The sequence below is a fragment of the Siniperca chuatsi genome, linkage group LG10 (assembly GCF_020085105.1).
Source record: "Siniperca chuatsi isolate FFG_IHB_CAS linkage group LG10, ASM2008510v1, whole genome shotgun sequence".
Taxonomy (NCBI): Eukaryota; Metazoa; Chordata; class Actinopteri; order Centrarchiformes; family Sinipercidae; genus Siniperca; species Siniperca chuatsi.
The window spans coordinates 17,847,311-17,870,563 of record NC_058051.1 but is presented as its reverse complement, the minus strand read 5'-3'; the positions used below and the strand labels follow the sequence as shown (position 1 = coordinate 17,870,563).

The window sequence follows — 23,253 nt, the reverse complement described above, 5'->3', positions numbered from 1 at the left end:
GGTGAAAGTGAGACAGAGAGTGAGGAAGAGAGAGGAGAGCAAAACGCTCTTGACTTCTGGTTTAACATAGAGTGGGACAAGTACAAACGTTCGCTCTATTAGTGCCATTTCACAGAGTCTAACACTTCCCCTAGTAGCTGAAAATGTTTGTCTCTCCTCTCATTGTCTTTCCCTTCTGCTCTCATCACTGCTGCTTGAGTTTGTTCTCACTTTCCCTCTCTATTATTTGCCCCTCTCATATTTCATTTCCCACACATTTTCTCTTGTGTTGATCTCTCTCCATCTTTGCCTCTCCAGCAGCGCTAAACACCAAAGTAATGCACAGTGGGTGATCTGATTCTCCTCTCAGACATATATTAGCAGGAGTATAATGCTCCCTCTGGCCGTCTCAGTTGGCTGGGTTCCGGTATGTCAGCTAAGGACAGTAGCCAGGCAGCCTTTCAGATACTGATGGGTATTGATCCACTGATTGGCTTGATTAGCTATGTATTAAACAGGAGCTTCACTCCAGTTCTCTTTAAGCCAGCCAAGACAGCCAATATTCCAACTATATCACACATATGTGGTTTATCCCATCTTACCATGTGTGTGTTTTATTCCTGCTGTTGCCCTGACTTATGCTTTCATTTTGTAGGCAACATTTCTCAAATGATTCAAAGTGACCACAAGAAAATAATAAAATTAATATATTACCATATATATAGGTTTTTATATATATATATATATATGTTTCTTTTCTATGGCCTGTCATTTTGATGGACACAAGCGCACGTGTGATTGTATGTTGCATGAGGCAATATCAAATAGACCGAGTGAATGCTTCACATGCTGTGAACATTTGCCCATTGCAGTATGAGCTGATTTGTAACCTAAAACACAGCCCAGTTAATGGCCTGTCAACCTGAACTTTCTTTATAGCACACCAGGTTCCATAGGAGAAACCTGTCTATGCACTGTGTGCACATCTGTATATTTATGTGTATGTGTGAGTGTGTGTGTGGAGGAGGGGAAGCCCTTTCCCAGGACAGGAGTGATGAAAAAGCCCTCTATATTAACCTCCTTAATTAATAGCACACACAGCAGGTTATTCTGTTTATAAGAAATATCTTTTTCTTGCTTTCGATGTAAATTGGTAAACATAGTTTATAGTGTTGGACGACCAAGATTTTTTGTTGGATCAGTAGTTTTTGTTGAATAATAGAGGGGGTGGAGTGGGAGTGGGACTTTGAGGAGAGGAGGTGGACGTATGAGAAAAGATGCCACTGGGGAGCTTCAGCCTGTCAATGTGTTTAATGAGCTGAATTGATTATGGGTTTGGCCTACATTCTGTAGGCTGCTCTCCATTATATACCTTTACTTACAGCCAAACACAGCACTGCAAGGGTCTTCAATATTGTCTTAGCCAGTAAGATGCATTAATAGTTTGTAATAACTGTTTACGGTGAGCTGATTTAAGAACTGTGTTTAACAGGATGATATCCACCATTTGAAATTAGTGACACTCTCATTTTATTTGAAGATATTCACATAAACAATTCTTACATCTAATAAAATAGAGTGAGGAATAACAAGACAATTTTTATGTATAATGTACATAGCATTTTGGCATTAAATCCTTTACTTCATCTTATTTCTGCAGTTAACTTGCAGCTAGTCCAGTTTACAGACACCAATTCAAAAATATATCCATATATGACATATATGGAGAAGGAGGCAGTCCCTATAAACAGAAAGGAAACCTACTGCCGTTAATATTTTCAGCCATACTGTTTCTTTACTGTACTCCATCTGTCAACACAATTAGGCATGTGGAAGTAAAACAAACACAAGGCACAGGGTAACGTGTTGAGAGGCATAACAAACTAATCTACATAGCCTAGCCTACCAAGCACTGCAGTGACCTTTATAGAAAGAAGAATTATGCATGATAAAATAAAGGAGTAAAGGGATACACTGTGTGACCCATGCTCCTTTTTTAGCATAAACCTTGCTGTATAATAAGAGACTCAGTTACACTTAAGACAACCTCTGTGCAGGCTTCAGAAAAAAATCCTCTCTTTTACCTACAAGTGGGTATCAGAGAATGAAGGAAAAAATTACAGACACCCCACTTAGCTAAAGGGTACCAATTCAAACAGTGAGGAAAGATAATAGCTTTTTAACAAATTAAAGGTTTAGCCAAATGTGTGTGTGTGTGGACTGACAAACAGCATGATGTCAGGATTTTGAAACTCAACACTAGTTTTGAGACATTTCAATTGAGTTAAACCTAAGAACAGATACCCTCAGCATGTGGATTTCTATCGGCTGAATAGACAGACGATGAAGGGCTTCTTTTAAAGTTGCCTGCCGTGCTAAGTTTGTGATTCACTTTTTTGTGTTTATGGACCACATGAATTCACCTAGTGACTCACACATAAACATATAAACATACTCCTTCATTCATTTGTTTCTGTTATTCTATCTGCTATCTGCTTCTGTTATCCCAGTGTCCATGAGCAGGCATGCAAATGTCTGTGTATACCAAACTTGGATTCATTATTCTCTCTGTGCATTACTGGTAAACTGTGCAGCATCGATACTGTGTAACCCAAATCATTTTTACTTCCTCTTTATGTCCTCTACTTGTTAAATATTGCATATAAGCCAACCAACTGTTTCACATTTTAAATGTATAGGTGTCAAACTGTACTGAATACTGTTTACAAAAAGTATAATATAGCCCTCAAACACTGAAAATTGCATCAAAAAATATTTCATGAGTTTTTATTCAGAAATAAAATAAAGATATTAAGGCTGAAATATGCAAAAAAACAGAGAAAATGAATGACACATATTTCTTATTTTGCTTTTATTTTTGTAGAAAAAGTCAGTAGTTTCAGTTCTGCTTTTCTTGCTTTATTACAGTAAAAAGAAGTCAGCACCTCTGCAACAGAAAGTAAGACTGTCAAAAAACTACCAAAAAATCTCAATTCCTGTATGTGAGGAAAGTAAACCCCATTCTTTAAAAAATAGAGAGATATTCTTCTCTGCTGTTAAAATGTGTCGATGAACATCAGGGATTCTTTTATAGTTCTTTGTATGAGTCCATGTGAGAGGTAAGGATGTGTGTGTGTGTGTGTGTGTGTGTGTGTGTGTGTGTGTGTGTGTGTGTGTGTGTGTGTGTGTACACAAGTACAATAATAGTCACCACAGTGAGGAAACAGGCAAATGATACCCACTTCCTCCCCTCCTCTCTGTACCTCCATCCACTCATTGCTCACAGATGATGATATGCAGGGCTTAAAATATCCCGCCCATATAAATAATTCATAAACTCAAAAACCATGTTCTAAAATCCCTCCTGGTCTCCATTTTGCTTTTCTACTTCTCCCTTGTTCTTTGGTCCCTTTTGATATTGTCTGTCTTTCTCCAGGTGTGTTTTTTTTCTATCTCGCAGGTTCAAGTTTGCTTTATTGTATTAATTATTTTCTACCTGCCTTTCCTCATACAAGAACGCTGTAAAACACAGATTTGCCCACTAGACACACATGCACACATACACACACACACACACACACACACACACACACACACACACACACACACACACACACACACACACACACTAATCAGCTCTTTGTTTTTGTTCTTCATACCTCTTTGTGTATCAATCAAGTATGCATCAGAAGTAAATTACATAATGCGGTGGTGATTGGAAAGCATTAGCAGTCGATGGTTACTTAGCTTTGGTAACTGTATCTCAAACTCAAAAGTTAATTTACTCTCCCTCCATCCAGACCCAACCCTGTGTCTGTGATATGGCTGGAGAGTAACCTTTACCTTCCACCTGCTTCATCGCTCATCACTTATCACCACCAAGCAGAGAAGAGGAGGCTTGAGACCCCAGCAACCAAGGATGAAGCTCAACAGAGATGTCAGTAGGTACTGCATTAACGCAAAATATGATGTATGACGTGTGAACAAGTAGGCTTTTGTATTCTCCTGACAATAAATAATAATATTAGCCAAAAGCAAACCCAGCTGACATAGAGCATCAAAGAAAAAACTGCAAACCTAATTTAACAGACTTGTACAACATCTTCCTTCCTTTGTTATCCTTTCTCTTCCCCCCGTCTGCTTTGTCTTTGTAGTTGCCTATCGCTACTGTCTTTGGCCTATTTTTGTGACTCTAATGGGAAAACAGAGTAGAGTGTTGGCAGTAACAACTTCAGGAGAAGTAGGAAAAACACAAAATTGTGAGGGAGTGAGTGAGAGAAGAGCAGGAGATCAGGCCTGTTGAGACAGCAGCCTAGGCTTTCTGGAAGAAGACAGTGCCCCTCATGAATATGAATTGAGATGGTGGAAACACATATAAAAAGTCAGCATTATTCAGACTTGTGTGGCTGTGTAGCCTGCAAAGCTGACAGCAAGATACATGTCGTGGAGTATGTCTGACCCATAAACAAGGTAATGATTTGAACAATCAAGATGACACGTCCAAATTGTAGGATGGGGCTAAATAAATTTTAGGGTATAGCCCAAATATTTATGGATTTAAAAATTAATTGTACTTGAGACTGAAATATACATAAGCAAATATTAAAAATATGAAAAAGATATTTGGTGTATATTGAGTGGTGGCAAAAATAGAAAAATAAATATGGAACCTGCTCTGAATTTCATATTTAAATAATTTTGATAAATGTGTTACATAACTGATCTGTGGCTATGTACTGCAGTCTGAAGATCTACGTCCATTTTACTGGAAAAACACAGAGGCCATTGACACTGTATGCATGTGGGGAAACAGTTTTGTTTTTTAAAAGAGCATCAGAGCAAATTCCTCTGGAAAAAATCATACAATCAACCAGTGTTTCAAACACAAGTTTTTCTTGGGATTAGTGCATCCTTACCTGACAGTCCAAAACTGACTTTAGACAGGTCACATGTACAAATAAATGCAAGCAGTCACACAAACAAAATCAAATCTAACCAAAATCGTACATTTCAGAACTAAGGTGTGGAGAGTGCACAAAGTATGTGAGCGCCAAAGTGCAGTGCCACCAGAAGCCTGCAGAGGGAAGCCTATCCATACTGTGCACTACTCCCCATGTGACTCTGTACCATCCATGCTCAGTCAGTCAGGAGCCAGACAATGGCAACTCCTCCACAGCCTGAGGCTGCACGCAGGTCAGATGGTCAGCCAGTGGCCAGTGGAATCTGGCACATGCCAGACATATCCATTTAAACAATGACGATGGGAGATTAACATGGCCGTAAGCAATGCAGTGAATCAGTGTTATGGGGAGTTTACCATTTTGACCTATGTGGCCCATTTGAAATGCAATATAGGTACTTACTAATGATACACAATAGAAAGCAAAGAGGTGCAGGTGGAATTGTTGAAAGTAAAATGCCTATATGGAATGCAGGATTAGAAAGTATTAAGCAATGTTTATTTTCCAAGCCCATCTTAAAACAACACTCACATGCTCATATGTTCATTGAAAAAGTTATTGGTTGCTGTAATTGTCCATACTGGCCGTGAAATGGGGGACAAAATCCACAATCTTCATTCTGTACAATTCAGTTGTCAAATCAAGTGGGTATCTACAGTCTTTGAAAGGGGAACTCAAGTAATTTTACACATCAAAGTCTGTTTACAGGTCTTGGGGAATACTGCTGCATTTGTGAAAAAGATGTATAAAGCCTTTTGCTAAAAGTCTGATAAACTGCCTCAAGTGATGTCAGTTGGGGCTGAAGACTAAAAGTTTGAATATGCAAAAAATCTGGATGTATGGAGTTAGAAAGAAGTGATCTTACTAGACCTCTGTAGCCCACTCTTCATCTCTGCTTGAGGCTAAAGCTAGGCAGGTACTAGCACAACACAACTGAACTGAATCTATGACCGAACTGTTGGCAGTCAAGTTGCATCGTAGGTAATGTAGGCAACAGGTTTTGACAGGGGGAACAAGAATGTGTGGGATATCTATGGTTCTGCAGCATCACTTTTATCTTTTTTTAAAACTGTCGATCATGAGAACTGTTGGAGAACTCTTAAGTACAAATATCCCGCTTTGTATTACAATCCCTCCTTCTTGGCTCAGCAAGAAAAACACTGTCAATGGGAGCACAGAGGGAATTTCATACTAAAAAGACTGTAATTCGGAAGATGGCCATTTGATTTGTCTAAGTCAGACTGCTGAAGTCTCATATTAACTTCGGCTGTACTTTAAAATGCATTTTTGCACAGAATGAGGACTGTGGATTATGGCCCCTTACATTGGAGAGTATGGACAGAAGAAACCATTACAGCGACCAAAAATGCTTTCATTGTACATGTGGGCATGTCAGTGTTGTTTTAAGATAGACTTGTATATATAATGTATATAATGTAAAGACATTTGCTCCTTGTGATTGAGATTGTGATTAGAAATGAGAAGAGGAAGTTATCCCGACTGGTGGTCAAGCGAGCATAAGGCAGCCTGGCAGAGGTTAGGAAACAACCCTTTTTTAATCTCTCTCTCTCTCGCTCTCTCTCTCTCTCTCTCTCTCTCTCATCGTTTCGAGATAAAGCGACACAGCTTTGGTTGGAGGACGAAGAAAAACAGGGATTTTGCAAGCCGGGAATTGGCCAAATTAAACGTAATCATGCAGTTGTTATATCACTCTCACATCTGGCCCCAGGGTGATTGGCCGGGGCACCTGTGCGGGCAGCCCGGGGGTGACAGGACGCGCGCTGTGGTCAGGCGATCCAGTGCGCACTAACCATGCCTCCGGCACGGCCCGGAGCACCAAACTTTCACCAACAACGCCCGGAAGTTTGTCGGATCGTGACGGCACTGAAGGTAGGCCACTTTCCTCTCCTCAAACAGTCTGTTACAATTTCACAATTTTACAATTTAATTCAACCAGTTGTTGCACAGTCGCGCTGCATGAGCTCCTGTCTGTCGCCGGAACAACCGAGAAATCACAGCTTAGCCCTTTACTTACCTCACTTAACTGACTTCGTTTCTAAATAAATGGGGAAAAGGACAACTTAACATTTATGCAAGCAGAAGAGAGGGAAAGGGCCGGCGCATGGTTTATTTCTGAGATCAAGGCAAATCTGGACAAATCTCCACTTTGCTCACTAATTTAAGTGTATAAAACGTTGGAGTTGCTGAAACAACATTTCTCAATAGGGTATTTGTTATGTCCATCATTGCCTAAATCACAAGTATCTTGTTCTTCACACCTGGACTCTTTTAAAACATCATGTCCTGTGATGTTGCATTAGTGTTCTTCTTTCTCTCAAAAATATTCAGATCTGAGGAAAGCCAACACCTCTGCTTGAGTTTGCTTAGACTGGAAAGAGGCCTGGCAGCTACACATAGTGATTAATCATTGTATCATATGTGTTTCATGCAAAATCTTGATCTCCAAAGTGGTTGATACAGCTGTTGCAAAAATGTAATGTAGTAAAAAGAAGGATGTTTAACTTTGAAATGTATGAAACAATAGCCTTCAGATGAAGAGCTCCACTTATTACTTCCTGCCTCTGGCCAGATGAGATTATGTGCCTCTGCAGAGAGTAGTTCTGCTCTTTAATCAATGTGCTGTTGCTCCTGTGCATGTCAGAAACACTGAAATATAGATATCCCACACTGGAATAATTCACCCACAGTTTGATTTAAGATTATATGCGATGTATTTACCTAATCTGAATTGAGATTCCTTGAGTAGTTAAGCGTCTCATTCACTTCCTCATTTTCCCCAGAACCCTTCAAAACTCCACTGGCCCTCCATCCTCCACCCACCTGTCATGGCACGCACACACACTCCATTTTGTGATCCATTAACACCTGTATAGCACACCAGGTGAAGCAAAAAGTTTGTTTAAGGAATAAGAAATATTGTATGGTTAAGGAGATTTTCTTGGTGGAAAGTGTCTTTAAATACATGTCCGTACGCTCTTACTGAGAGAGAAAAAATAAGTCTTGGTACAGTATGTGCCATATGGTTATTTTATAAGCAGATGTGGAGATTCACTCAATACAGTATGCATGGTGTATTTTGGCATCTGTGGGGGTTGTTTGTATGCCACCTGAGATTAGTGATATGTAATAGAGAGTCAGACCAGATGGCCATATTTTACTCGTCTGGATCTGGATCACAATAAAAGGCTTCTAAAAAAATAACATAATATTCCTGTAAATGAGACGGGCTTAATCCCCACTGTGGAGGATGAATGCCAGGGCGGGATGGGGGATGGAGGAGGAGGGTGGAGGATGAAGGTGCCCTGGGTAGACAGTGGGAGGGATGAGAGTGTGTCTGTTTCATTGCTTTTGAGGTCAAATGAAATGATAATATTTAACCTTTTGGCTGTGCTTTGTGAGCAAATAACCTTATTCTCGCAATAGGGAGGGATAATAACACTTGTTCCCTGTTCAGTTACCCTTGTTTCAGGAATTATGAGAATCAATATCTTGATAGACAGATCTCTCACAATGACAAAACAACTTCTTAAAGGCCCTGAAAACTTGTTTTCTCAACCAGCTTATTAATAAGAGTGATGGGATCCTTCATGAACACAACATTTTCTGCCACAAAGTTAGTACAGTTTTGGTTTTTTCACATTAGAGATTTTTGTGTTTCCTTTTTTCTCTGAGCTCTTCTCACCGGTTTTAAGTGAGCGGGGCTAAGTTGTAAAAGGTGATGTCACGTACTTCCGTGCAATAAGGATGTAGTAACATTTGAATCAGTATCTGATGACAGTTGTTCAGTTGTTTGGTCACTGTCAATCAAATTTGATGAACCACACCCACACACTCCAGATGAAGCTGCTTAGCTCAGTTTCTGACTGTTAAACTCTCAAAACTTTTGATTGTTGCTTTTTCAGTCATGAATATTTAAAGTTATAGAAAAAAAAGTTCCAGAGACTTGAAGAGGGACTTGTAGCATGTACTGTTTATGTGCATGTATGCTTTGATAATGGCTGGCTTCTGGCTTGGTTTCTGCACATGTGTGGTGGGTGTGTAACAGACAGACCCATGCTGGCACATTAATGTTTTTGTCAACCTCTGTGCCAATAATCAAGGATGTCCTGTCAAAGCAACAAGACCTGACTTGTCTTTCTTTTTCTTTTTTTTTTTACCCAAACACACCAATTAGCAGTGCTCATTGTTCGTCCATATTTAGAAGAAGCAATGTAACTGCATTGCAGTTGATTTATATTACAGTAAATGGCTTTGTACCTCAGACATACAATATATGTACACTATTTTAGTATTTCTGAAACCAGAATGTAAGGCAGTAGGCTATCAGTTTTGTCAATGTCTAAAGTAGTCCTATTATGCTGTTTGTAGATGCTCTACAGGAAGTTTTTAATTCATTAGGAAGTGGTTTTGGCTGTACTTTGCTCGTGCTGTTGTTGCTGGGATTTTGTGTGTGTGTGTGCGTGTGTGTGTGTGTGTGTGTGTCTTGTCAAAAGGCCAAGGGAGGATTTTGGTCCCAGCTGCTGTGCACTGGGACTTGGCCTGGAGCCTGCAGACACACCCATGTCAGCATCAGCAGCTTACATCTTATGAATGCCTTGCGGAGACTGCACGTAGACCACAAATCTGCTCCAGACAGACACATGGAGTAGGGATGGGTAATACTTAGATATTTTCAGGCATTTTGTCAAAAATAGATAATTCATTTCAGCTCTCTTTAATTCATTGTGATGTATGCGTGTCATCCAAGATTATGTATTGGTGAACGGTTTTAACTTCCACTCCCTGAATTCTTGATGTTTAACATACTCCAGTCACTCTGGGCTGGGCTGTGGATACTAATCAAGCTACAGTTTCTCTTGGAATCAACAACAGACACAGCAAGACACACAACACAAGACAAGGCATCGCTTGGTTTTCACATCACGCTCACGTTTATATTCACAACTGTCCCCAAGCAACAACAGTTGGAAATAAAATTACCCAACAAGCTATGAATAGGTAAGTTAAATGTTACACATTTACCAAATGTCAATAGCATTATAAGTTATAATGAAATAACTACTGGAGTGATAATGATACAATGTAACCCTGCAACAATCCAAAATAAGAATGTAAAATTATTCCTATATACTTTATTCTAAAAGTATATAATACCACAGTGTATTTTATAGCTTAATAGGCAAAACAAGATGTAATATGTACAGTAATTAAGGTTACAAGTACTCTTACAGTCACCATCTGCAAATAAAAATCATTGCTTTTGTCTACTTCAATGTGCACTTATTCATAAATTCACGTTTTAATAGTGTTACACATTAACGTATACAGCATTGCTGGACATGTTTTTTATACACAGTATAGTCTTTGCTATAGAACTTGTGATTTTTATGTGTGTAATTGTGTAAAAAGTGTGTTTGTGTGAGTGTTTCATCTTTGCTCACTTTTCTCTTAGAATGATCCACAACACACACACACACACACACACACCTGCTCACACTCATACAGTACAAATACAATACAGTATAGTGTCACCTCATATTAACTGCCACACACTGAAGTTTATTGAGGATCCATTTTGCATCTATTTTTAGCTCCATTAATGAGAGGCAGCGTTTGGCTCCGGTTATGTGAATTACATTACCAAATGGACATTTGTAATTCATATTTCAGTAAGTGATTTAAAAGCTCAAGAGAGAGGGAGGTTATGATATTCTAAAAATCTGTTATTTGGATAATAGATTTTGTTGATTAAAAATATACTCTCAATTGCCATCTGTGTTTGTGTTGAATAGTAATGACTTCCCATAAACAGTTAAGATTTATGATGACAGTAGAGAACAAGACCTTTGTCTCCTATGAATTATATTCATATGCAACTTTTCTACATTAGCAATCTATACTCAATGGAAGCATTAAGACTGCAGGAAGCAGCATGAGATTCATATAGTGCAGCACAAAGTAAGGGAGTGTGAGCATTGCATTTTTATTAGGGCTGCAATTAACGATAATAATCAGAATAATCTTTCTGCTTGAATGTTTTCACGATGAATCATTTTGTCTGTTAAATAAAAGAAAAGCACGAAAAATGCCTGATAATTTCCCACAGCCCGAGGTGATGTATTAACATAGCTTATTTATTTGACCAACTCAAAGATATTTGAGATATTTAAGATAAAGTTTACTGTCATATATGACAAAGCAAAGTTAACAGTGACATGTGACTTTTCCCCATGTGTGTGTATGTGTGTGGGTGTGTGTTACTTTGTGTTTGTGTGCCTATCTGTGATGGCTCGCAAGTATCTGTGTTGATCTGACAGAAGAGATCCCTCGGCTTATAGCACTGAGCTGCCCAGCCTGCATTAATCTGTTTAATAGGGTCAAAACTCTCGTCCAAAAATACTAGCTCTGCCAACCAATGCCCTCACACAGCCAGAAACCCCACACCGCTACATCACAGGAGCATAACAAAGGGCCCAACGTACAAGGTCAACCATACTGCATTTACTGTAAATTGAAGTGAGAATGCGACCCGTAGTAGTTCTTTACACAGAATGAAAAGTTAATCATAATGCCCACGCACTTGTGTGAGCGCACTTAACAGATACATCAACTATGCTCAGCTGCAAACATCTGTCACACTGCAGATTTATTCTTGTGATAATGAATATTATTCAGTAAAGTGTGTTGGAATTTGGGCTTCAGTTAGTGATGAGGAAAGTGAACAGTCAGGGAGGAGATACTTTTAGGTTAGTTGATTGTTTTTAAGCAGGAGGCATTTACAATTAAAACAGCGGCTGTAGAGGTAGCATTTAAGCAGATTTGCATCATAGTTTAAAAGCATAGTATATAGTTTATACAAATTATAGTTTACCATAGTATTAGTATAGTACAGTATGGTACCATATACCTCAGTGCAGTGCAGTGTAGTTCATCAGTATATAATAATGTATATTAGAAATCAGAAAGGATAAATCAAAGTCTTGAAAACAAAGAACTAAACATGGAGGAATAAGAGGCAAATTTCAACCCATGTTTCCAGAAGACTGATTAGGATCATATGATCAGATAAGTCAAAAGCAGGTCCATGTAGATTAAAATGTGGGCTATTCACCAGGATCAGCTGCAAGCAAACGCTCACTTGAAACTTTAATGAAACCCCTGAAGCCTCAAGCCTGAGTGGAATTACTTAGGACACACATACATACGCACAAAGACAAAAACACACAAAACCCATAAAAACCTTCTAGCTAATATCAGTGCTGAAAGAGTAGTGGATATAATGGCTGTAATAAACTACTGGTCGCACGCTTGACCTCTGTAGCTTTTAAACCTTTTTTGCTTTAAAAAAGTCTGCAGTCAACAGTCTTGTTCCTCTTCAGTCAACAAAGAGCTTTAAAGTCAACTAACAAAATGGACATACTGTATTGTCTCTTAATGGGGAGGGGGCATAAATCAACTCAGTTGGAGAGACACAGTGTGTTTGTCTGTGTTTTGTTGTGTGTTTGTACTTTTGCATATGAGTGCAGAAGTAGATCAGTCTTCACACTATGTTACTATACTGAATGGTGATTTACATTACAATGGGATGCTTTTAATTTGCCGCACTTTGTCCAAATAATAATTATATTGTTATGTGGAAACACTGCATGTGCATAAGACATATTGAGACAGTGACAGTGGTATTACAGTGGGTTATGTAGCAAATCCTTTGCTGGATTAAAGTTTTTTTTAGTAAATATTATACAATTTTCCATTTGTATGGAAAACATTGGACATACACATGCATTTCGTGCCGACCAGCTAGCAATGGATTGGCTTGTAGTTAAGCTAGATCTGCCTGAACATCTGTTCATGTTTACACACATGTGGGAAAGTCACAGCGGTTAGTTTACTAAAATGTACAATAGCTCAGCACAGCATGCAATACCACATTACTGATACAGATTCCTATATTGTCCCACACAGTTTTTTTCTACCAACAGTGTGCAGTGCTTGCCTGTGTTTGTGTACAGTGGAGCATGACATGTAGCAAGAGCTGTTATCTCATGGAATTCTTCCACTATGACTCCCCCTGTGTATTAATAGCATGGCAAGAATAGTTGGAGCACCATGGTTTGGCGTGGGCCCCATATGACACCTCTGTTTTACACTGTCCTAACACGAGTCAAGGTCACACTGCCTCCTTAGAAGCATTTTGACCTCATTGCTACAGAGCACAGTTGCTAGTGTCTGGCAGAGTCTTTTCATGCATATGTGACTGTATTACAGTATATGATGTATTGATATGATATGATATTCTCTTTGTCATTAATTAAATGGAAATAGGTTGAAAGAGTAATCTTAAATTCCCTGATGTCAACAAAAGTATATTTTGTTTGATTGTGGTTGCATGCTACTGTCATTACAGTAAGAATAGTTTGTGTTTTAGTGTTTAAATATCCATCCACTTTATCTACAGCATATGCAATCCAGATTAAAACAACAATATTTTTAATCAACTAACATAGACATACATGGTCAAACATTTTTAATAGAGAATCACGGTATAATACCATGATTTTTAAAAGGGTGCGACCTGAAGAACACTAAGAAAGTCCTACAGAAAGAAATACAAATAAGTAAGTTTGACTGTTATTCATTTAGTGGGGTAGCACTCTGTTTCCAGAAGGGCTTGATTATCATTTTAATGTGTTTTGGAGAGTGTTCATTGCAGGTTCTCATAATGACACTATGAGACAAAGGCCCTAATTTATATCCTTGCTTGGGTACTTAATTCTTAAATCACAAGTCAAATTGAAGGGCATGAAACAGGATTTAATTAATCTTACAATTACACAAATATTAATGGAAATAGAACAAGACATGTTGATTAAACAGTGTTGACAAGACTCTCCACAGTAGTTGTTCACACATGCTCTAGAAATGATGCGAGTGGAGTGGCAACTTACTTAAATGCCTGTGTGTACAAATATGTTTTACAGCGTGAGGACAGGGAGGTATGGTCAAGTGTGTCTGAGTATGGAATTTGACATAAGATCATCTATGACATTTGCGGTTGCCAAAAAATACTTGGGGGGCCCCTTAAGAGATTAAAGTTTTCCTTTTTTTCCTACTCTAGCGATGGAAGATATTAGAAATTAATTTAGACTGAACGTTATTAAAAGTGCATGTTCCCAAGGTGTTCAGCTTAGAAGGAGCTTATAGTTGGAGAAAGCGTTGAAGGAGGTGATTATATCGGAGCTCTGATGAGTCGAAAGTGAAAGGTGGAAAGCTGTGTCGGGTGAGGAAGGGAGCTTTGGTTCCTCTGCCCACGTCACTCTCTCATCATTCTTTCTTCCCTGCCGTGTTGAACATGTTAATGGAGTTGCTAAACATCAATTATTTATTGTGATACTGTAAATAAGTCAGGTATGGATATGGCCTGTGTGTGGATGTGTGTGTTGGGTGAGTGAGTCAAGCATGGAGACATCTGAGGATCTAATCGCACCGTTCCAGTCTAGAGGGCCTTGAGCACATCACCCGGATCACTGAGAGATGGCTTATGGCACACACACACACAGACTCACACACAGACACATACTTACATACATACAAATTTTAAAAAATGTCAATGAAGCACTATTTAACACCAGATTTTTCCCCTACTGCATTTCTTTGTTTGTGGCCTGTGTGCATGCTTGTTTGCATGTGTTCGTGTGCGTGCATGTGTGTGCATGTGGCCTTTGCCCCAGCTCTAGTTTCTACTCCAGCATAAGGTTACCCAATGTAGTCTGTGATAGATTAGTCAGTATGATGCCAATTGAGGAGGTAGCAGAAAGCTGCAGCAGTGGCAGAACTTGTAGAGGAACCTTTTCTCCCTCTCCTGTTTTTGCTTCTTACAGCATATTGTACACACATGGTCTGTAGACTTCTTGCTAAGGAAGGTAAGGTGTGTGTTGCTTGTTTGTTACTCTGTCTATGAGCTTGTCTGGGCAGCTTATACTGAAGTTCCCATTACCTTGTTTCTTCCTTTAACAGAGAGAGTCCAGAAGCAGATTTTGCATTGCAGCTTTTGAAATTCAATTTCTAACCCAGAGACACCACATTTCACTTGAGTCAGATTTCACTGTTTTTAAGAGAAAACATAATCTAAACCTAAACATATCACTCTCAATAGATCTTGGGGACTACTGTAATTAAAGGTAAATAGCTGAATCAATGCGACCATCTTGATCTGTTTTGGGAACCATTTGTCAGAGTCAGAGCAGTCAGTCAGAGCAGTCATATGTCTTTCCACTACTTTCGGAGGCAGACATATAAGAGTTGGCAGTTCTTTCTGTTACATTATGCAAAATTAAATATTGATGGCATATTGAATTATTGGAAGAACATTAGGAATTGACCAAGCAGAGCAATATCATTGGCTAATTTCCAGGTATTGATCTAAGAGCAAATGTCTTGTCAGTGTACGCTGGTTTGCTGCTTCTATTTTAGGATCATTAGAAAGTTCTGGTTGCTGAAATGGTCAAATGACGTCATTCTGGTCATGTGGTTTAAGGTTTAAAAGGAGAGGAGAGGAGAGGAGAGGAGAGTTTGATTTGATTTATCATTTTACTTTATGTATGGCTTTCATCATACACATTTATAAAATGTGCAAGTGTTGCAATCCTGCTGAGTCTGTTTCCAACTTCTTCTCATTGGACTTCTTTATCCGTTTTGAATTCACCGTCCTCCTGTATGCACAATCTATCACAGTTTTTTGTTTCTCTTAGCCCTGGTCGTCATCTGTTTCTTCTGCTCTTCATAAACCACCCCTCTTTCCTTGTCATGGCTGCTCTCTCATCATCCTGTCTATCCATCCACCCACCTATCAACTCCCATTCTCTCTTATTGTCACTTTCCTTCTTTTGCATGCTGTCCTCATCCCACCCAGTCCTTCCGCCCACATCCGTCTTCCCGACAATTTTCATGTCATCCTCCTTGTTCATTCAGCCGGCCCATCTTTCTCTCTCTCAGTCTCAGCAGGATTGGTATCACTGCCATTGGTTTTAGGAGGTGACTCATCTCTCAAGTCTTTAATTAAACATCTGCAGGCGTCAGCACTCGGACATACACATACACACATGTACAGTATAAGCACATTGCACACAGATTCAGACAAAATGCATTCACACAAATTGCATGCACTCCTCAGAGAGTAATCTTTATGCTGATGAAATTTCACACACGCTCGGGTAAATTTGGATGCAGATACAGATGGCACAATAGGAGCAGAGTGGATTTCTAGAGGAAATTATGTGGCACAGTGCAGTTTAAATGTGAGCTTGGTGTCTGGAAGAAGCCAGGACCCTGCTATCACAGTACAGCCAGTTAATTATGCACTAATGTATTCACAGCCCCAGTTACCCTGCACTATCCTCTCCTTCTACAGCCTGCATTGGGGTCATTACAGGGTGTGTGCCTTGATTCCCTTGAGCAGGTGTTATGTTTGTGATTATGTTTATGTGTGAGAAATAGAAATAATGTGTGTGCTCATGTATGCCAGTGATTGTATGAACTACTTAATAAGATATATTGTATATGTATAGTATATTAGGAGCTGAGAAGAGCTTTTTCATTATTTGGGCTGAAAATATCATACATTTATGCCAACAATTTGAGAAGGTGGTTTGAATCAGAGATATGTTAACATACATCCAAATATGTCTTACTGTTTTGTTATGTTTGTTGTTTTCCTTTTTCACAGTTACATGACTCATCACAGTGCCTCCACAATAAGACTGTGGAAAGAAGTAGCAGGGAGTTTTTTTACTTTCTTTCAAAAACAGTAAAATCTTCTCCTGCTACTGTTCTCTCTTCTTTCTTTCTTTCCATCTTCAAGCTACATCGCCATTTTCCTCCTCTTTCTTCCCTCATTTCTTTATCTTTCTCTCTCACTCGTCTTTCTCTCATTGCTGATTTCCCAGACATATGGGTATCTAAGAAACAAGGAGTTATGCTAGAACATGTGCTTTCCGACGTCATATTCTTGTCACCTGATGACAATTAACACAAAACAAACCCTTAACCATTGACAGAAACACACTGACTCTCTTTCTCTCTCTGTCTCTCACTCCACAGGTGTTGGAGGGAATAAAGAATAGAGGGGGCTTTCAATTTGCCCCGTTGCTGCTGAAGTGTTGCTGAAGATTGGCTGCCCTGGTACTCTGCTGCTGATTCTGGTGACTGAGCCTACAATCTGTGTGTGTGTGTGTGAGAGAGTGTCTTATCCTGGGGTCCCAAGGCTTTGTACTGGCTGAACCGCAGCCATGGAGGTGGCCCTGGTAGACTTTGAAAGCCTGGATGACCTTGACGGACTTGAGGATGAGTTGGACACCTATGCTGATGAGACCACAGCTCTCACAGTGGACATGCCCCCAGAGCACAACAGCCCAGGCAGCAACTGCCTTCTGCAAGCCCCTCAGCTGTCCTCTACGCCCTCGCACCACAGTCCTGTGCCCTCCTGCATGTGGGAATCCACCTCATCTTCGCCCATTCCACAGACACAGACACTAGGAGTACCCCGGTCCCCATCCATGCCAACTCCAAGCAGACAAGAGCGCAGTAGCTGTGCCAGTATGATCTCCAACTGGAAATTGCTGCTAAGCAGTGAGGGCACTAAGGAGAGTGAGACGATCTTCAGTCGGCTTGCTAAGGAGTGCTGCGAGGATCTGTTTGTAGATAAACGAGGGCTGGATGATGGAGACCAGAAAGTCATCATCAACATTGCCGGCCTTCGTTTTGAGACACAGCTCAAAACTTTGGACCAGTTTCCTGAGACACTGCTAGGAGATCCTTTGAAGAGGATGGACTACTTTGATCCAATGAGGAACGAGTACTTCTTTGATCGGAACCGACCCAGCTTTGACGGAATCTTGTATTACTACCAGTCAGGGGGTAAGATCAGACGTCCAGCTAACGTTCCCCTGGATGTGTTTGCAGATGAAATTCTGTTCTATGAGCTTGGAAGTGAGGCCATGGAGCAGTTCAGAGAAGATGAAGGATTCATAAAGGATGTTGAGATCCCTCTACCTGATAATGATGTGTACAGGCAATTCTGGCTGCTGTTTGAGTACCCAGAAAGCTCAAATGCAGCCCGAGGTGTAGCATTGGTGTCTGTTTTTGTTATTGTCATATCCATCATTATTTTCTGCATGGAAACACTGCCAGAATTCAGAGATGATGCTGACCCAATTGTGCCCACAGTGCTACAGCCTTTCAACCAATCTAGAATTTACACTTCTGTGGCTCCATCTGGTGTAAAGCCCACAACTTTCTCTGATCCCTTCTTCATCGTTGAGACCGCCTGCATTGCTTGGTTCTTCTTTGAGCTGTGTGTGAGATTTTTGGTCTGTCCTAGCAAAAAGGAATTTTTCCACAACCTCATGAACATCATTGACATTATATCCATCATCCCTTATTTTGTTACTGTGGTTACAGAATTGGTCACGACGCCTCAAGAGAGCTCAGGACAGAACATGTCTTTGGCCATTCTGCGTATTATCCGTCTGGTCAGGGTGTTTCGTATATTCAAACTCTCACGTCACTCCAAGGGGCTGCAGATCCTGGGACAGACTCTGAAGGCCAGCATGCGTGAGCTTGGCTTGCTCATCTTCTTCCTCTTCATCGGAGTCATCCTCTTTTCCAGTGCTATCTACTTTGCTGAGGTAGACGAACCTAACACACAGTTTGTCAGCATACCTGATGGCTTCTGGTGGGCTGTGGTTACTATGACCACTGTAGGCTACGGGGACATGTGTCCCATTACCATGGGGGGTAAAATGGTGGGCACCTTGTGTGCCATCGCAGGTGTGCTGACCATTGCTTTGCCTGTTCCCGTCATTGTTTCCAACTTCAACTACTTCTACCACAGAGAGACGGAAGCAGAGGACAAGTTGCCCTTGGCAGATGCTGTTGAGCAAGCCATGAAGACTGAGACAAGTACCACACAGGGTAGCAACACCTCGCTCAATAAAGCCAATGGCATCTGGCAGAGTGACAAAGGGGAGACATTGCTACAAAGCAGGAAATAAATATTAAAGAAGAAGAGAGTATGGAGGAAATAAACTGTTATGATTTCCCTCATCTAATGGTCTAATGGGCTCAATGAGATAAAATGTTTGTACCAAGTGAAAAATGTGTTTTATAAGGATATACAGAATGTACTGTACTTACCTCTTTTGTGTCTAATATGAAGATGACACTGAAAATAACAGACAAGTGGAAGAATTCCCTATGTTCATGTTCAGGATTGTATGTCAACATATTTCAATATACTTTGTGCTGGGACTCTTCTTATAGTTGCATAGAAACAGAAAAAAACTCTTCATTGTCATAATTCAGCAGTATGTATGTTTATAGGATTTTTTATAATTGTGGTCTTATTTTCATTGTCTTCGCCATTAATCCTATTACTTATAACATTTTGCACACCAGCTTCACTGTTGAGATATTTGGCCACAAATACTCACAACAGTGGCTTCTGGGGCCATAAAACATGCGTCTTAGACAGGTTTAAACCAGTCAAATTTAATGAAAGGTAAAGAGAAACGTTAAAGTTAAATGCCACAATTTATTAACTGTTAACCGCGGGGACACTTCTTGGTTAAGCTTATATCCCGGTGGGGACTTTAACCTGAATGCACACTAACCCATGGGGACTTGTGTCACCGTGGGGACAAAAATTGAGGTCCCCATGGATAGAGACTGCTTTTTAAGGGTTAAGACTTGGTTTTAGGGTACATGTTACAGATTGGTTAAGTTTAGGGTAAGGGTTAAGGTAATGCATTTAGTTGTGATGGTTAAGGTTAGGGTAAGGGGCTAGGGAAAGCATTGTGTCAATGACTGTCCCCCACAGGGATAGTGAAAACGTGTCTGTGTGTGTGTGTAGCCCTACATTCCTTTTACCAAGGTAACACTGGAACAGACATTTATATTGGACAATTTGGTTAATGCCTTTGTTCATCTTCAGAAACGCTGCTTGAGGCATATGTTATATGGCACCCAATAGATGCTGACGCAGTCTGCAGATAAGGAATGATGGCCAATCCTACGCAAATAAGACCAAGGTTGTAAGAAATAACAAACAAAAATGAAAAACCCACAAAAATACTGCACACAATCTTCCTGTAAGTGTTGTGGGTGAGTAATTTATATATCGTTTCTAGATTATAGCCCTGCTGTATTTATTTATTTAAAAATAAATAAGCAATAGTATCACAATTCTATTGTATTTATTTATTCAATTGATGAGTAGCATGGGTAAGAATCCTCCACTACTGTTAGCAGTCTAACTGACTCCACACTATGTATTATAATGGAGTGCCTTAAATTATTTAATGTTGGGATACTGTTGAATTTGCCATACATAATCTGACTGTAATACCTATGTTCATCATGCATATATGCTCAGTATATTTTATTTCAGCTTGGTTGAAAATGTAGAAGTTTTAATCTCTCTCCATTCTAGAATTTGTTTGTGAGAGTTTTTTTTTCCAACAAAGAAATGCATTCTGACCTGAAATACAATTTAACAGATCCCAAGTATAGTGGATCCCATCTGTTCAAGAGATAGGTAGATACTATCCTTCAAAATGTGGGTGTTATGTTATAAACATCATCATTTTTGTCAATTAGTGGATATCTTATTGAGGAAGTAAACCTTTCAGTGATAACATGATCAAAAAATTATGAAAAAACACTGAGAAAGTGATAGAGAGAAGGAAGAAGCCAAAGATAGTTGCAGAATAAAGGGAATAAAGGGAACTGTTACAAGGCAAGGGGACATTATAAGCCAAAATATCCCATGATCCATCTTATTTTGGAGGAATAATTGTAAATTATGCTGTATCAGTGTAATGTACCAGTGGTACATTTTATTAGTATTGCTTTTATAACATGTTTTCCTATTATAAAATAAATCTTGTAATCTTGAAAGTAGAATAAGTGATGTGTTAATTGGGATCCAGGAATATGATATTATCCCATTATAGGTTTAGAATCATCTGAATTTCAGGTTGAGCATATGATCAAACTAAAATTATATGTATGTGTATGTGTTTCCTGTACGTTTGACCATCAGCTTCATGGTGATTATGATTATACAGTATGATATCAGTTTTTATGATATAGTCAGTCCCTTGTCTGTAAAGTCACTGTTGTACAACAAGTGCAGGGGTAAACTGGCCTGAAGTGATCACCTGCATTGTTGTGGCTAATGCAGACCAGAGTTTATTCCACCAACAAGACCATTACACTGTATTTGTATGTATGATAACATTTCAATATACAATTTACTGTATTGTATGCAATATATTCTGGGATTTTAAATCATGTCCTCTCACTTTTTATGTGCTCTGATGTGTGTATAACAAGGTGTGTGTTTGTGTGCGTGCACATATGCGTGTGCGCATTCATGAGAGACAGACAGAGGAAGAGAGAGAGAAGGTGTTAGCGTTTGGATTTTCTCCTTATCTCCATCGGTGTTCCCCTTCAGGGACGATTTCATCATTACTTTCAGTAACCTGTATCTGCTTTCACTGTAATGTTAGTGCCACACACACACACACACACACACACACACACAAAGATAGAGGTCACATTAACAAGGCATGTGTGGCAGTGCAGCGACCGTTTAACTGGAAGTCTTCCAGACAACAACAGGATGCTAGTCTCTGGTTGACATGGAGTATTCTGCTAGCTATTAATACTAGTTAGCTTCACCTGATAGCCTTCTCTCTCGACTCACCTCAACACCTGGTCTCAGGCTGAGAAAGGCTCCTGTAAGCTAAACTTATGAATTCAGAGAATACCTGAAGCAATAAATTGTGGATCTTTTCCCCATTTTATTTATCATATAAAAAAATATCTCGCAGTCACCAATGGTATCCTAAATTAAGCATTTGCTTCCTTCAGGTTTGACGCAGTGTGAAAAACTACAGACTCCTTACGGTATAAAAAGTGTGTCAGATTTCTTCATACCAAATAACAATAAATATTGTGTTATGCATATTCATAATAGGAAGCTGGTGGGAAATGTGGAAGATATGTTTCTGGCACATTATTCAGGGAAAAGTAATCAGAGCACTAATAAGATGGTGTCTTGATGATAATCAATTGTTGCAAATCCATATTATATGTATTCATATTTATTATTCATAAATATTTGACTAAGTTCTGTTTTTAGTTATTAAAGTCTAGTTAAGTCCAAGTGATCAGGTGTAGATGTATGTAAATGTGACCACATTCCTGAGATATTAGAGGTGATGGTATGTCTTTCCATGTTCATGCATAACATGAAAATGAAGCAGTATATTAGATTTGTTTGGTGGTATACAATAAAACTATCATAACAACTTTTGATTTTGAAAGAAACTCTTAGGCAACTTTAGAGCTGAATTTTATTCTGTGTTGCATCACAACTATTGTGAAACACAAACACAGTGTTTCCAACATTTCGGCCTCCCAGAATGCTGCTGAAGAGAGCAGATTAGTTTCATTTGACAACTCTTGTTCCCCAAATTGTTTTCTAACTGCTGTAGTAAAACCTGTTGCATTTCATTATTACATTGCCGTAGAAAATGATAGACATGGAAGGACAAAGAGTGAAAACAGAGCTCCCGATGAAAAGAGAGTAAGGAGGGATAAATGACACTTGGGAGGAGATGAAAGCAGAGTTCACACGCTACCTAGTCTGTTGTAATGGACTGTCACATAGATAGGTTACAAGCAGGTGCGGAAATAGGTTACAATTGAAATAGCACTCTGGCACACATATAAATCTGTACAGTGTGTTTGCACACATGCAGACACACCACAAATGGAAAGAAAACTGATGTGGTGCAACAATTGTAATTTGTGTAATATGAAGTACAAGAAGAAAGAACACGCACAAAGTATACACTTAGTAGCACTGTTTAATGTAATGAGTCTGTGTTGAGACACACTAGTCACTCAACGTTATATTTTAATAGTCTTTTTGTCAGTGATAGTAGAGAGTTATGATGCCAAGATGTCACATCATTCCCCAGAGTCTCCTCTTCCAGCAGACAACATGTTACAGGAACAAAGTGTGTTCATCAAAACATTATAAGCCAATTCATTGTCAGTGTTGATAGTGTTCAGCAGCATGGAGAATAGAGAGTGTGTGGATGTTGAAGACAATTAAAATTGTATATCATTATATGAACTGAAAACCTCACGCTCTAACCAAGAGTCAAGAGTGCAGGGGTGCTATATTCCAAGTAAAATAGACAGGTTTTGACAAGGAAGAAAA

General features: G+C 39.3%; 1 protein-coding gene across 2 annotated transcripts; it reads left to right on the top strand.

Annotated features, from left to right (window-relative positions):
• The first annotated feature begins 5,776 nt into the window (after window positions 1-5,776).
• On the top strand, window positions 5,777-19,712 carry kcna10a (potassium voltage-gated channel, shaker-related subfamily, member 10a). Of its 2 annotated transcripts, none has more exons than XM_044209741.1 (2): window positions 5,777-6,830; window positions 17,061-19,712. In XM_044209741.1, the coding sequence occupies exon 2, from the start codon at window positions 17,249-17,251 to the stop codon at window positions 19,010-19,012; it is 1,764 nt and encodes a 587-aa protein (XP_044065676.1). In that variant the 5' UTR covers window positions 5,777-6,830; window positions 17,061-17,248; the 3' UTR covers window positions 19,013-19,712. The 2 variants fall into 2 exon arrangements, with proteins under 2 accessions (XP_044065676.1, XP_044065677.1); XM_044209742.1 differs by lacking the exon at window positions 5,777-6,830 and adding an exon at window positions 9,369-9,616.
• Window positions 19,713-23,253: the final 3,541 nt, after the last annotated feature.